Raw genomic sequence first — 17482 nt, 5'->3', positions numbered from 1 at the left:
TTAATGCTTCGTCTTGTAACGTATTGTGTTACTTAATCATTCATCCGAAGGCGCACAAACCGCTCTGTCTCTCGCTAGACCGTACTATCACCAGTGGTCGTTCGGCGCTTTAATGTTTTTCATTAATCATGTTTATTCATGGTCGCGTCGCCTCCGCGGTTCGATAAGCGACATAATGCGCGCTATAAGGCTTGATTGAAATACAGCCGGGGATACATGTGAATACGCGCGCGCGATTGACGTAGGTGAAAATGTCGATACCGTCGAGTGCGAAGACCTATCACAAGCTGTTTCGCGCTTACTCATTATTCCCTATTTAAATGCTGTAAGATTAAAACTACGCGGTATTATTAATAATATTTAATGAAATTAAAATTGGTAATATTACGTGCCCTCGTATTATTATAATACATTATTAATTATTCAATATTATATTCAGTATTAATAATATTATGAAATTTAAATTAAAACGTTAATGTTACAATAATAAAAGTGGCTTTTCAAATGATCGATTTGTGAGCTTTTTCTGAACATCGGTCATTACCACCGAATGAATGATCAATTCGCTGAATGCAGTTCAAAATAGAACGGCGTCTTTCACGAGTTCGTGGTTTTCCTAGATGCATGCTGCACATCACAGCGCACGGAGTCATACTATATCATTGTAGACGTCCATTCATATTCTTATCTGCGTGGGCACGATCATGTTGTATTAGTAATGATCGCAATTTCATATTCGCTTTGCATTTTTATCGCATCGCGATATACGACTACTCGCAATTTATTTATTAAACTGGTATTTCAACTTAATCAATCACTGTTGCGTTAAACATAGGGATTTTTAATGTATAGAAAAATTTATATTGTAAAATCGCAATATTATCCAAATTTAGATTACTTTTGTTTCACTTTTCTTTGGACACATCCTTATAATTTAAATATAAATTTAAGACCGCTGCTTTTTTAAATTAAAGACCGCGTCATGTATTACATATCAAATCAGGATATTATTCGCTCTCTCAAAGTTTCTTCGTACAATTATTATTTAAAAATCTTCGCAAAAATAATTCTACTTGGCTTGGTTTACCACATTTTGAGAATCAATTCTCGCGCAATATAATTGCCATCAATATGGAAATTATTATTATATTCTCTTGTTAAATCGCGGAAGAGAAGATGTGCAAACAAGCTAATTTCGTCGTCTCGAAACGATCGCCGTTCGATTAGGTAGCGAACGACCGAAAGAGAATTGCCGGCGGACACGTTTGAACTAATTTCGTCCAGACTAATTAAGAGCAGCAAAACACGTCAACGACTCATCATTGATAATTGATATATCTCTTAAATGTCTAGCATATCCAACGCGAAGCCGGAAGCATCTTAAAGTATTCGCAGTAAAATATAGATATTCAATTAATATTCGAAGAAATAACGTTGCGATGCTCGTGAAAAGATGATATCACTTGAATTAGATTTAATTAAATATAAAAATCTTTCATTAATAAAAAAATACCGATTTTTTCTATTTTATAGAATAATTTCTCTTCTCCAACAAGTGCTTCTTCTTGTAAATGAAAAATATAGCTCTGACAGATATAATTCACACAACAGTTTCTCAAACAGACTGAAGTTGTCATTCGTTGTCAAGGACAAAGAGATTGTCTTTCATTGAGAAATGTAGAGCAAGCAATTAATAGCGACGGATCTTGGTAGTCCCGAAGGTCACGGTTCATGGTTCAAGGGGATCGCCCTTGTCACGATCGGGGCCTCGCATTGCCTTAAGGGCTCGACTGTGCGCCCACGTGGTCCTACAAAACCCTCGGTACTCCGGGCACGTACACGCCGACAGTGTTACTTTGCGTGCCCAGCTCGGTCTGGCATTTAAACAGGAACAAAACGAGAAGCACGCGCGGAACGAGAATGAGATTATTTCGAGAACGGCGCAGTGATTTCGGACGGGCGTCGTGTCGGCCCCAAAAAGCGCCAGGTGCGCTGCGTAACGTCAATCGCGAATCGTTTATGTCGTTACTGGCGTATCTCAATGCACCGGAGTAATTGACACCTGTTGTTCGAAATCAATTTTAAAGATCGATACTAAATGCAAGCATAAAGAACGAAAGAACTGAATTGTTTAGAAATTTTGATCAAAACACAACAGCTTTCGAAGAGATACGCTTAATAAATAAATAAAAATGTCGTATATCTTTTGCAAACAATTAGATGCAAATGTAGATTAAATGAAGAAAATTGTTCTTTGTAAGCTCTAAAGAGTCATGCCGATGATCACGGAGAAGCAACGTATCGAGACAAATTTTTGATGCGATCAGGTTCTATCGATTTTCCTTTAAACTTCCTCGTTAACTGCTCTTTAAGATAACCGCTGATCGGATGTAGCGGCTCTTAAAGCAGAAACGCCCGCTTCTTCGAGTCTCGCGAACAACGAGCATTCACGTCGATCCATCAGAGCGAACGATTAAACTCCGCTCGTTCCCCGAAACTAATTAAATTAATGATCCCCCCTCAGGCGAATCTTCGCCGTTTAGATAGAGTCCGGGTACCGCCTTCCACGCCTCGACACTCGAGGGTACCGCAACGGCGTCTTTATCCCTTTATCTTCATTCGATTCAGCCAGTTGCTTCATTATCGTTTCTCTCGCGTGGCTCAATATTGTCCGAAAATCGCACGAGAAGTAATTGCATTATTTCGCGTATCTGAGTCATCAATATTAATGGCACGAACACGCTATATAATTGCGGAATTGGATCTGACGGATTGCACAAAGTATTGTTTCCGATATTTATGAAATAACAATATAGAAGATGTCCTTGTAATAAGATATTAATTAATATTTGTTGTGAAAGATAGATATAAGAAATTTTGCTTGTTTGGGATATTATAAAAATATTTTAAAAAATAAAAAATTAAATAAGAGTTTATAAAGTATTGTGTAAGATCTTCTGCATAGATACATAATACTATTACAATATTATAAAGGTTTCTAGGTAAAGTTCTAGACATGTGCATAGGGTGTGTGCGTAGAATAAAATGCATTTTCGCAAGTGGAAGTTTCGTAACGATTGCGTACGCAATATCGCTTCAGGAGGTTTAATCATTAGTCAGATTGAATCGCAAAAACAGGATATAAGACCCATAAAGAAACACATGACAAAGTGAGCATTAATTTCCACGTTAAAAATTGCATCTTTCTGACAGATATTACCTATTGTCAGTGGGACGCATATAAATAATCAGTAAATTATATTCAATAAATAACTGATGTAAATATCGCAAAATAAATTTAAAACAAAAATTATTTTACCCACCAATTATTAATTATTTTAATAACTTTTTTTGCCTAAAAAAATATATTGCACAAAAATGTCGATAAAAGATTGATTATGTGAAATTTTGAATATATGAAATAAAACACAAAAGAGAATGATATTTGTAGCAATTTTATAATTTGTATATTTGTCTATCAAGCTTTGTTGAGAAATTTTAAACCTTATATTTTTATCAGATATATTTTACGCGTCTAATTTGTTCCCATGGAAGAATATAAATAAGACAAACTTATTTATTTAGCTCACCAATTAAGTATGAGTGTAAAACAAAATGTAACGTGATAGCTCTTACATTAAACACTACATGCTATATATTGTATACTATACGCGTGGCGAGACAGAAGGAGACCCAATATCAAGCTAGCCTCCCCACCATCGCAAAAAAAATTTGGACTCATGGAAAAATTTAATGCTATTTATGTGCTAATTTGTTGCTCCATTTTGAATTTTCTTGTCCTGTTTAGCAGGAAATAGCGGAAGTAAATTCAAATTTTTTTGCGATGGCTAGCTTGATATAAGCGACACAAAGATACATTTCATAATATTCCGGAACGGAATTTTGCTTTTGCCGTTTAGCTCGGTAAGCGAGTCGATCGGCGGGATTGCAGAAACAGGAAGCGATACACGAGCGGATTGGTGTGAGCGCTCCGCTCGATATCGCGAAGATCGGATCGGAGGCGGCTCGCAGGCGAGCTCGGCTACGTGTGCGATCGATCGATCTCGTATCGGAGAGGCGGCCGACGGCAAACGTTAATTATCGCGCGTTATTTTTATTTATCGATGCCGCGAGAGAGCCGCGCAGTCATCGCGTAAGCGTCATTAAAAATGTGTTTCTCATGCGGTTCTTTACCTCTCGGGAAAGAACCTAAAAGGATGAAAATTGCAGGACGAAAAGAGAAAGGAAAAGTTCAGGGAAAAATCAGCAAGAAAAATAAAGAGTGAGGACACAAATGACACAAAAGCATCCGTTGAAGTTAATTATTCTCGGTGATCAAATTGTGGTCGCGCGCGCGCGGGCGTTAACCGGCTGTTAATTACCTCGTAAACGAACTATTGAACGGTCGAAGTGTCGAAGAGAACATCATCGAAACGCGACGATCTAGAATGGAGTGATACATTGTCGCGAGAAACCTCAAATGTGCCTTTTAAATTTTCGTTTAAATGATACAGTCAGTAAAAGTTACAATAAAAAACAAAAAAGTTTAATATGAATGATGTTTTTGATGCCTGGAATTCTTTCTATATAAAAAATTGATAATAATACATATTTATAATAATAAAGTCAAAGTTGTTTAATATAATTTCGAGATGTTTTGTTTAAAGAAAAATTATATATCTGTAATCCAATTATAAATTTGTATAATTCAAATAATCAATATTATTTTGAAGATTGATATACTTTTTTTACTAGCACTTGCAAAATTTGATATAAAATTATTCACAGAAAAATTAAAAGAAAATTATGCTTTCTTTAAAGTTTTTGAAATTGTTAAAATATTATTTTTAAGAAAGAAATTGTTATTATATCTTTAAAAATCTTTAACTGCAATTAAATGATGCTTTTAAATGTTTAAATAAAATATTTCAATAATGCTATGTAATCGCGCATTATGTACTAATTTTCTTTATTTATACGCGTTTGCAAATGAACACTCCACAGGAAAAATACAACCGCACATAAATTATATTAAATTACTCCGGCCGGAAACGCTTTAAAAGTACCCTCTTCGCGCGTTTTCTCTCTCTCTCTCTCTCTCTCTTTCTTTCCATGCGTTTCTCCTATCCCTCGGCATTTTTGTTGCTTCCTGTTCAAGCGCGTACGTTTCACGCGATATCGCCGTTTGAAAGAATCGATATCCCCGGGAAAATGCCTTTGATCGTCCTGGAGTAACGAGTAAAAGGGTGCGTTCACACTCACGATGAGCCCTACGTACCGTAGATTCGACGCGGTCGCCGCCGTGCCGCTAAATATAAAGCAACGAGTGCCCTCCCCCGAGGGAGGAGGCTACGGAATGTCCTGACACTTATATTCTCGGAGCAGACGCGCATTTTACGAGGTCGCTTGGGATCCGTCGGAATTTTTAACAATATTTTAAAAGACCACACGCACAACGCTGGAGACGCGACATTGCTTTCGTCTCGCATCGCGCCAGAAATCATCGTTGAGATTTAAGAAACAGGATTACGCGTTATCATGAGAGGTAACTCGAGAAGCAGCACACATGAGATTTAATCTTGGGGAAATATTGTCGAGAATAAGTATATTGTGCAGCATTGCGTGGGCGTCGCTATACTCGTGGATCGCATGAGTAATCTTGACAGTGCAATGCAGTGTAAGAATTAATAATGCGATATCGATAAATAATTTCTGTGCCTACAAAATTGTGTGAGATACTAATATCAGTTACAGATTCAATCGCAAATAATAAATACAAACTGCAAAATGTTTATAAATATCACAATAATATTAAAAGTAATTACTCGTATTTATTTATATATCGTAAAAAAGATTAACTTTTATTACAACTGATAGGACAATTAATTTTTCGAAAAATCCAGAGCAGATAATGTGTTTTCAGTAGTGAAATTTAGCCGCGATATCTTTGAAAAGCTTTGTCACATCATACGGTTTACATAATATTCAATACGTTATCGATAAACGACTGTATTCCGCGTGTATGCGTGAAAATATTTACATCTTATGCAAATCTGTGCCGTCAATAACCGATGATATAGGTACCGTAATTTGCATTTTAAAAAAAAAAGTAAAGATGTTGCTCAACATACACAACTTCTATTACAAAAATTCAAAACAGCAGAAGACACAATGAGAACACTATGAATTGTCTCACATAATAATAGAGAACATATTCGTTTCAGATAAAAGCAAAATAACTTCGTAAATAGTGATTTGTGATTTGTAATATATAGAATATCTCAATTTTTAAGTTAATGTAAATATTATATAAAATTAATTTTTAATGAAATTTTCTTCTAAGCGATATGGCATGTTAAAAGCAATGAATATATTATCAAGAAAACTACTGAAGATATTGTCATTTTAACAACAATATAAATATTATTTTGTAGTTTTGAGATTGTTATAATAGTAATTATTAGTTATTATTTAATTAAGATTGTTATAGTAATTAATTTCGAAACTCTCTTTCTTTCTTTCTTTCTTTCTTTCTTTTTCTCTCTCTCTCTCCCTCTCTCTCCCCCTCCCTCTCTCTCTTAGATGTGATTAAAATATCAATTGATTATTTAATAGTATTAAAATTTAATAAGATATTTAATCAGTTTTTTTTAATTCTTTAAAAAGTTTTTCGTTGACATATAATGATATAAATTAATAGTTTCCGAAATTAATATAAAATAAAAATTTATACTTTCTCAAATTAGTATTTTGCAGTTTAAATTTATAAAAGAAATTCCAAAATCTGTCGTTTCAAAATTTGTCGGAGTTTGTCAAACTAACCTACAAATTTTTCCGTACTTTTCCTACAAATTTTCTCTCTCTATAGTGTTTCTACATTTTAGATATCATAATTAAAAAGAACACTAAACCAGGAAAAAGCAGCTAAAAAAAAACTCACCGAGGCTGTGTCTAAATCCGTGAGCTGCTTGAATACTTTTGAGGTTGCACAGGATCAACGAAAAAACGACAATGAGAAGGCGTCGTGGCGTCACATTGCGCGCGAGCCCCTTCTTCATAGCCATGGTCCACGAGAGTTCTCGCAATATCTTGATACCAGCGAATAAAAGCGACCATTGACAAAAACACTCACACAGTCCATAAATCATCAATAGGAAAACAGAGCAAAACTCCGTATTGTTTCGCACGTTATTGTCTCCGCTTTAGCCGTCGTCATTCACTGATACACCATGGTGTTTACACCATGTCGCACGTTGTTGTTTTGTGATGCACGTAAAAAGCAGTACTTATCGCTGTTTTGTTTCACCGTTAGCAATCGACTAAGTCTTGAACACCGCGATAACAATTTGTCACTAATTATTGTAAGTGCCTAAACAATATTTCGATCGATTTTTATTTCGATATTCGATTTCGATATTTTGCTTTTCTGAGAACAATGTCACGTACATTTTCATTACACCGGCGTCATGCATGTGTAAATTTGTTTACTATTGATACAGGCGATTCACACGGAAATTCGAAATCGCGATTATTTCTCGGCCGCAACCATCTCACAATATGAATTTTTCACGAAATACACTCCGTAAATATTTTATGAGCTGCAACACTATTTTTTGCCGCACGAGAATATGTACTATCTGAAGTAAGCGTCTCGAATTGATCACGTGATCGCATTGGAATCCGCAGCGTGTGTTCGTACACAAAATCGAAATCCGTTTCGATGATGCAATTTTCCATGTGACCACGCGTTCACTTGTTGCTCTTGACAACAGGTGAGATTGAATCTTTCATCGGCACATATTCACTTTGCTCTTTACGTGCAAATGACAAAAAAAACACTACACTTTATGATACGTATCTCGCGTAGTAAGGTTATAATTTTACACGTACAACATGCAAAATAAAGCTATCCTTCGACATTTCAGTCAAAGCACCATACGTTTGAAAGAAAGGAGACAAATCACGACGAACAACACCACGACACGAACGACTCGAACGTCGCGAGTGAACTGAGCCAAGGAAGCGCCACTGCAGCCTGCAGTCTCGCTTTAGTCGATCAACCCCACCCGCTCCTTGAATAGCAAAGCGCATGCTTTGTATCAGGTAAATAGACTAAATCTTTGTTTTTTTCCAAGAAAAATTTTTCTTCAATTTCAAAATTAGTTTTAGGTTGGAAAATGTTTTTGTTTGTTTAAAACATTTATAATATTAAATGTGTCACTATCATTCATCAAGGCTACATTTTGATAAATTTATTCTAAAATTTTATTTAACAATATATTTCTGTTACAATTATTCGACGTCTACGTTAGAAACTTAATCGTATATTTTTATTTTCTTCAAAATCTATTTATGACGCAAAATATATAAATTAAAAAAAATTAATAAAATATTTAATTTATTTATTTAATTTGTTACTTTTAAATACTAGAAGGCTTATTATACATATTGTTAAGATAGAATAATTTTATTTTGGAATGAATTATTCGAAATAATCAAATTGAGCATAACTGTTGCTCACTTGATATATATATACAATATAAATTTTTTTTTAAGCAATATATTTCAACAATTCTTTGAAAATTTCAAGGATTTTTAACTTTAAATAATCGGTGTTTTTAGAAGAGAAGAATTTATATTTATTAATTCATAGCACTACTTCTAACGTTTGACTGTATTGACTCTAGTTGTAACAGTGCGCGCAATAAAGAGAGGAAAGCAAGCAACATAAAAATCAAGAGAGATGGTCAACTGATTTTCTCTCTCTCTCAGGACTGATTTAATTCGATTATACTTACCCCGCATTATACTTTTTTTTTCACAAGTATCACAATTAATAATTATTAATTTTTTTATCTAATTAATCGATGAAATTAGTTTTTGATGTCGGTAATTCTACGTATCTTTTCATAAATTTGTCTTTATTAACAAAACATGGATTTACTACATAATAAAATAAAAAGTAATAATGATAATTTAACAGGACTTAGGTTGGCTACTAAATAAATCGTAAATAGTTTTAAATTGACTTATGCACGTTTTGCAATTTTATTTTATCTTATCGTTAGATTTTTGTACATAATGTCGAGAATCTCTCGACAATTATTCTTCGATTGAGTAGTTTTCCGGCAGACAATAATGCTGGCGGCAATAATAATCCTGCCCATCTTTCTCGTGGCACCACGTTCCATCTGGAAAGTATGGATAGATATTTAAGTCGAGCATGTCCTGGCGTGGTGCATAGAAAAGCAATAGACTGTATTGAGCAGATATTTTTTCTTCTCGTAGGCAGTGTATGGTACAGGCTCTCCACGGTTCCTCAACGACATGGGAGGCCTGCTTTCCTGGCTCATTTTACGGTTCGTACTTAAAATATTCTTTGCCCTGTCTTTTTACTTTTACGCTAAGTTGAGTGCATTTTAAAGCAGTATATTCGGAAACCGTTTTGCGTTCTTCAGTGCAAAGGCTGGAGTCATTACACAGGACCACGTCGTAATATGGCCCTTTGCAATTTGCTGTTTTGTGAATCCGATGTCTGCAAAAACGTCGTTCGACTCGCGCACCTTTGGAAACCTTTAAGCAATCGCTTTTACAGGAGTCTTCTTTCCATTCACTCCAATTATTGTTTTCACAATATGGAAAAATGTGTGGTGGTTTGATAACGGCCACGCATTCTCCGCCGCGACATTCTTTTCCAAGCGCACAACCAGTTCCTGAAAAAAATTTAGTTCAAAATTTTAAATTGAACTTCTTAATTACAAAAAATACATACAATCCAACGCAAGTCCCGCGAAGAAATTTTTATTCCTGTGAGGCGTTTCGCATTGTAAGACTTGACATATATCATGCAATGTGACAACGTTTGCATCTTTGTCGCGTAAAAATAATTTATATTGTGCTTTGGCGGTTCATTCTCTTCCCGGCAAATCGTGATAACGCGAATGGTCCAATGCATATTGATTTTCGATCTCTTCTCGTCTCGTGTGATCAAGAAGACACGGTTTTCTTTTCCAGAGATTTTTTGTAATGTTACGACTACACTCGGATCATGTTACTTGTCCCCGCGGATATAGCAGATCTGTCATTATGTATTTGCCATTTGGACACGTCAAATCAATAAAGCCATTATCGTGTTCCATTCCTAATTTTCTGAACAATTAAATTATTACTTTCGAAAATATGCCTTATTTACAATATTTTTAAATACTTTGTACTTACTAAGAAGTTTTACTTTTTAAAAAACTAAATCTCTTAAAAACTCTGAGAAGTTTTATTTTTTAATTGCACAAATATGAAAATTCTTCTAATAAATATTATATACTTAATTTATATAAAAAAGTATACATAAACTTACAGATGACCGATCTCATGAACAGCAGCACGAGACGTTGCAAAACCCGAGACTGCGTTAGGACCGGTAGAACCGATTTCTACTAAGGCGCACGATGAAATCTGGGTACACGAGAAATTAACGAAAGAACTTCCTACAACACTGTAATGCTTTCGTTCCTTTTCTGACTCATATAGATTTATTCCGATTAGGTAAAGACCAATGTCCCACTGAAGCGAATCAATCCCGTATTTAGGATACAGAAAATTTACGTAATCGCAGAATGAATTGATCATTTTTTTATGGTCATCGTCGAAAGTAGACAAATTTGACAGCTGTTTATCCATTATTACCAACTTTATTAATGAAATATCAACAGAAACACCCAAACTTGAATGATGCAAGCTTGAATTTGGTTCACATATGCTAATATCATATTGCGTAACTTATCTTCATCATTGTCCAGAATAGGCATGTACATATGATATGCTGCTTCATCGAAGAAAACGACAAGTTCTATGATTAATTTCTTTTGCGTATTATCGACGTTTTCTTTTCTAGAGATCATCGTTTTTGCTTCATCTCTAAGACACGTTTTATTTTTCCAGTGTTTTTTAGAAATTTGACGACTATACTCGGACCATGTAATATTCCTTTCCAAATCGTTAGAATTTCGCTCTGGTATTCATCCTAAACTGTAAAACAGATAAATTATTAATCTTAAATGTATGCCTTACTTTGCATTGTTTAATCGAAATATTTTTAAATATTTTTTTATTTATTAATTGTTCACATAACAAACAATTAAAGAATAAAATTTAAAAAAAAATGACTTTTTACTTGTTGACTAATTATACAATTGTACATTTAAATAAATTTTATAAAATATTATGTATTCTTACTTTGTACGTAAAACTAGTTCTTAAAAACTTACAGTTCACCGATTATCTGAATAGCAGTAAAAGGGTATTCGACTTCAAATTGGTCACGGAGTTCTGCTATCGCGCATGAGAGAAGCGGCTTACATACGCTATCGAAGTAAGTATATCCTGTAATTTGAAAATTCTTCTCATCTCTGTCATGCGTTTTAAATTTTACCAGAACATTTTCATAAAGTTTTACTCCGGTTAAGTAAAGGGCAATATCCTAGTGATGCGGATCATTATCGTCCGGAGAATTTAGAGAATTCGCGTATGTGCAGAACGAAAAGAGCAATTCGCCAGCATTGCCGTCAGAAATTGGCAAATTTGACGGCTGTTCTCTCAGCATAATTAAACGTATTAACGTAATATTCATAAAAACATCCAAACTCGGACGATTAAAGGCAGCCTGGATGCGATTCACGTACGCTAATATAATATTGTGTAACTTATCCTCATCATTGTCCAAAATAGACATGGACTTATTATATGCTGCTTCGTCGAAAAAAACAAGTTCTATGGTTAAGTTCTGTCCCGCATTGTCATTATCGATGTTTTCCGGTTTGGAAATCATTGTTTTTGCTTGATCTCTAAGACACATTTTTGTTTCCCAGAGTTTTTCAATTTTGTTACTATTCTTGGACCATGTTACGTACTTTTGCGAATCGCTAGAACTTCGCTCTTGTGTTAATCCTAAACTGTTGATCAGATAAATTATTAATCTTAAATATATGTTTTATTTTATATTATTTGATTGAAATATTCTTATTTATCTTATGATTTAGTAATAGTTAACATGGTAAACAATTAAGGAATAAATTTTTTTTAATAATGACTGTTTACTTGTTGATTTTATTGTGCAATTGTACAATTAAATAAATTTTATTACAAAATGTATTTTATTCTTTATTTATATGTAAAACTAATATACGAAAACTTACAGATTTCCGATTTTATAAATAGCTTCAAGAGATTATGGTCGGTATTCATAGTCCGTTCTTATATTTAAGATTGTCTTAAGCACGGACTTATATTCGCTCTCTTCGTCACACATAGATTGTGTCTGACGAAGAGAGCGAATATAAGTTCGTGCTTAAGACGATCTTGAATATAAGAACGGACTATGAATACCGCCCTATGTGATTTCAGATGAATCATAGAATTCTACTATTGCGCAAGATAAAAGCGGATTGCATGCGCCATCTTGGTAGGTTCTTCCTTTAATATCATAATTCTTTTCGGTTCTGTAATACGGTTGCAATACGTTAATATCAGTGGCGTAGCCAGGGGGGGGGGGCTGTGGGGGCTGCAGCCCCCCCCGAAATTCTTAATAATTTTAATAATTTCATAGCTGATCACAAAAGTGAATTTCTGTCATATATGCTGTTTCACGCATTTAATATGCTTCACTCAGAAACGTATGCCTCGCTTTCCTTCGTAGTCCAGTCGTCAAAATCTTTTACTACCTTTACAGTTCATCGAGTTTATATTTTTTCCGACTTATTTTATTATAGTTTAATATAGTTTCCGACTATTATTTATTATAGTTATTTTATTTCCGTGGAAATAAAATCTAATATTTTTATACAATAAAGATCCGACAATGACTTTTGCCCAATTTGCACACACTACTGCAAATATTAGCAACTTTAGCGATTTCTACAGCAACAGTCGAACGCAGCTTCTCAACATTAAAAAGATTAAAAACCTATTTAAGAAATAGTACTGGACAAACGAGACTTACTGGTCTTGCTTTAATGAGCATTCATCGGGAACTACATGTCGATGATGACATTTTGCTTAATAAATTTTTAACTAAAAAGAATCGTCGAATACAATTATAGATTGTAATAACATTAACTTCACACGAGTATAATATATAAAAATTGGCATTCTACGTTTAAATTTTTTTGTTAAATGTTAAAAATTTCAATGTTAAAAAACATTCACAGTTCTATTACAATTTTGTTTTAATTTAAATATAAAATTTGGTTTTTAAAATCAAACTCAAATGAATAAAGTCGTGAACATAGCATAAAAATTATATAAAAAAAAATATATATATATATATATATATATATATATATAAATATAAAACAAAAAAAAGATAAAAATAATAAATAAAAAATTAAAAAAAATAAAATTACTCAAAAACAAAAAAAAAGTAAAATGGAGCCAGAACCCATCACGTCCCCGTCGTTGGCTCTGGGTCGCGCTAAGTGTGGGTAATATACCGTGCAGATGTGTCTAATTAATAGTGATAATTTGTAACAAATTAAAGCTATAGCCCTCCCCGAAACTCTTTCCTAGCTACGCCACTGGTTAATATATTCATAAAGATTTATTCCGGTTAAGTAAAGGCCAATGTCCCAGTGACGCGGATCATTATCGTCCGAAGGATTAAGAAAATTCACGTATGTGCAAAAAGAATTGAGCAATTCTTTAGCGTCGCCATCAGAAATTGGCAAATTTAACTGCTGTTCTTTCAGATATATTAAACTTATTAACGTAATATTGAAAAAGGCATCCAAACTCGGACGACTGAAAGCATTTTGGATACGATTCACATAGTCTAATATCATATTGTGTAACTTATCCTTATCATTGTTCAAAATTGACATGGACGTATTATATGCTGCTTCGTCATAGAAAACGGCAAGTTCCACAGTTAAATTTTGTTGCGCATTGCGTACGTGACGTCGCTTTAGTTTAAACATGTCCCAGTGATTAAAATTTGAATCAGCAAAATATTCCATTGATTTTTTAATAACATGAGGTTTGCCAAATGAAAGATTAGATTGTCTTTTAAAATCGTAGAATAAACACATAGGCGTGAAATCGTTCCGCAAAGGCTGTATCTCTAACGTGTTGTTTTCCACAAAAACTAATCCTTCCTGATTTTAAAAAGATATATTTAATTTTTATGTGTCATTGTATATAAGACGAAAAATAATACAGGTCACAAGTAAACACATGAAAATTTTAAAACTGTTTGTTTTTCATGTAATATTACTGACCAATCCATGTTCATGACAAAAGTTGATAACCGCAGAGCTGATGTGATCTTCATGATAATAAAAGCAATGACTTGATACGTTCAATTCAAACAATTTCTCTGTAACGCTTTTCGCATTATATTTCCATTTTCCGAACGCAGGCAATACAATTCGATCACTTCTACGCAGATTCAGTTGAATCAATCGTCCGAAAACTTTCAGTGTTATTGGTATCTGTAAATTGTATGACAATTTAGAGAAAAAACTTGATAATTCTCGAATAACGAGCAACAAATAGAATTATACTGTAAAACGCACGTACCTTTATTGCGCCCGTCGGATTCAATGCCGACAGTAATATTGTTTCAATATTATGTGTAATATGCGCGTACGTTTCATTCAGTAAGATTATTATCATCAATTTCAATAAAGAAAACATTTTATTTTTTTAAGTTTTTGTTCAATTTCAAACTAATAAACTATTAATCAAATAATTTATATACACGCACAAGCACTGTCGCGTTCGTTATATTTGTTATGATCACGAAAGAAACACGAACTGGCGTATGAGGAATATCTTTCGTGTGGTGCGACACCTATTGTATATTCTCTCCTTGCTATATGTATATGTATAAATATTTATATTTTTGAAACCTAAAGTTCAGAAGTAATATTTGCGATATTAACGATTGGGAATAGATTTATCAAATGTAATTTATCACTAATATGTATAATATGTAACATTATTCGAAAACGTAAAAGTTTTATTGTGAATAATTTGATTTCTAAAAGTTGATAATTGAAGTTAGTATGAAAATTTGTCGTTTATGCATATCTGTTATGTCTTGTGAGTTGCAATAAAATTCAGAGTCAATAGAAATTAAACGAAGAAAAAGAACAGTTAAAAAAAATTATACATATGTGACAGACATTAAATTATTATTTCATTCACCTTTATTCTGTCAAATAAAATTTGTTATTAAAAAATATATATTGAGTAGAAACATTGAGTTAATAAATATATAAGAAATCATTCACTTCTAACATCATTCTAACGTAATGCAAATCTTGCTATGTGACACGCTCGTAAATTCAGCAAGAAATATTTTATTGGCAATAAATAATTTGAGAAATATCCAATCATGTGATACGTAATTCAATACAATACCCATAAATATAGAGAAAAAAATATTTTGTATAAGTAATAAATATATATTTCAATAGTTCATTATAAAATTCATTTGAACATTAAGTAATCGATATTCTTATTGCAGAAGAACCCACTTATTACTTCGATAGCGCAACTTTTAATGCATTGGTTATAGCTGTAACGGCGCGCGTGATGAAGAAAGAAAAGCAGGTTACAAATGACAAAAGTCGATTGAGATGCTGAATTAATTCTGAGCACTAATTTAATTTAATTATGTTCTTTTTTCAGATCCATGTCAATTATGTAATATTAATTTCTTTTTCTCTCTACAGTTACTAACAACTTTCTGAATTTTGAATGGAATTTGTTTCTAATGTCGATAATTCTACGTATTTTTCCACATATAAATTTGTCTTTTGCTAACAAAAAATTTATTTACTGCGTAAAATAAAAAGTAACAATGATAACTCAATGGATCCTTGGTTTCATACTAAACAAATAGTAATCAGATTTAAATTGACTTATGCGCGTTTTGCAATTTTATTTTCTCTTAAATCCTTGTTCTCACAAATCAAGAAGTTTTCGGTAATTATTCTTCGATTGAGTAATTTTCCGGCAGACAATAATGCTGACGGCAGTAATAATCTTGCCCATTCTTCTCGTGACACCACGTTCCATCTGGAAAGTATGGATCGACACCTAATTCGAGCAATTCCTGACGTGGTGTGTAGAAATAGAATATACTATATTTAGCAGATATTTTTTCTTCTCGTTGACAGTATATGGTGCAGGCTATCCACGGTTTCCCAGCGTCATGAGAGTTTTGCTGTCCTGGCCCAATTTCCGGTATGTAGTTAAAATATACTTTGTACTTTGTTTTCAATTTCAAGCTGAACTCAGTGCATTTTGAAGCAGTATATTCGTCAATCGTTTTGCGTTCTTCAGTGCAAAGTCTGGAGTCATTGCACAGAACCACGTCGTAATATGGCCCATTACAACTAGCCGTTTTATTAAAACCATGTTTGCAAGAACGTCGTTTGATTACCACGCCTTTCGATTTTGTCAAGCAATCGCTTTTATAGGAGTCTTCCTTCCATTCACTCCAGTTATCTTCTTCACAATATGGGAGAGGTGGTTCGATTACGGGCACGCATTCTCCGCTGCGACATTCTTTCTCGAGTGCACAATTAGTTCCTGAAAAATTCAATAAATTAAAAACTAAAGTATCTAATTTGATAAAAAAACATACCATCTAGCGCTGGTCCTGCGAAAAAATATTTATTCTCGTGAGGCGTTTCGCATTGTAAGACTTGACAAATATCATGCAACGTGACTACGTTTGCATCTTTGTCTCGCAAAAATAATTGACATTGTGCTTTGGCAGTCCAGTCTCTTCCGGGTAAATTGTGATAACGTGAATGGTCCAATCCATCTTCGAGACTTTCTTGTCTTGTGTGATCGCGAAGACACGATTGTACTTTCCACAGTTCTTTCGCAATGTTACGACTACACTCGGACCATGCTATCTGGCCCCGACGGTATTGCAAATCTGCCATCATGTATTTGCCTTTCGCACACGTCGAATCAAAAGAGTCATTATCGTGATCCATTCCTAATCTTTAGAACAAATAAATTATTTTTACAGAGAAATATGCTTCATTTACAATAATGTTATAAACATTGTAGTTTCTAAGAAGTTTTATACTTAAAAAATAAAAATCTTAAAAATTTCTTATATAGTTTTTATCTTTTAGTTGCACTAACAAGAAAATTTTTTAAATAAATATTATGTACTTAATTTATATGTAAAAGTAATATACATAAACATACAGATGGCCGATTTCATGTGTGAGCAGCAGTAAGAGACGTCGCAAAACCCGAGAGTGTGTTCTTATTTGTAGTACCGATTTCTACTACGGCGCACGACAAATAGCGGGTACACGAGTCATTGACATAAGCTCTTCCTATGGTGTCATAATACTTTTGTGCGTTTTTTATGTCATAAAGATCTATTCCGGTTAGGTAAAGGCCAATGTCCCAGTGATGGGGATTATTGTCTTTTAGAGGATTTTGATTTGTCGCGTAT

The 17482-nt window shown here is 33.6% G+C and overlaps 2 protein-coding genes across 2 annotated transcripts in view; both read right to left on the bottom strand.

Annotated features, from left to right (window-relative positions):
* Positions 1 to 8030, bottom strand: part of wb (wing blister) — a 201028-nt gene extending 192998 nt beyond the window's left edge. The window contains exon 1 of the mRNA XM_067347603.1: positions 6941 to 8030. Within this exon, the coding sequence (XP_067203704.1) occupies positions 6941 to 7148 (208 nt within the window). The 5' untranslated portion in view covers positions 7149 to 8030. The remainder of the gene's footprint in view (positions 1 to 6940) is intronic.
* A 7067-nt stretch (positions 8031 to 15097) lies between these two features.
* Positions 15098 to 17007, bottom strand: LOC136999715 (A disintegrin and metalloproteinase with thrombospondin motifs adt-2-like). Its single transcript, XM_067354296.1, has 2 exons — positions 16646 to 17007; positions 15098 to 16590 (listed from the first exon to the last, which is right to left on the bottom strand). Exons 1-2 carry the CDS (start codon positions 17004 to 17006, stop codon positions 15986 to 15988), a joined length of 966 nt encoding a protein of 321 aa, XP_067210397.1. The 5' UTR covers position 17007; the 3' UTR covers positions 15098 to 15985.
* Between the last annotated feature and the right edge of the window lie 475 nt (positions 17008 to 17482).

This window comes from Linepithema humile, chromosome 1, assembly GCF_040581485.1.
Source record: "Linepithema humile isolate Giens D197 chromosome 1, Lhum_UNIL_v1.0, whole genome shotgun sequence".
NCBI lineage: Eukaryota > Metazoa > Arthropoda > Insecta > Hymenoptera > Formicidae > Linepithema > Linepithema humile.
The sequence above is the reverse complement of the archived record's forward strand: the minus strand, read 5'-3'. Positions and strand labels throughout refer to the sequence as shown.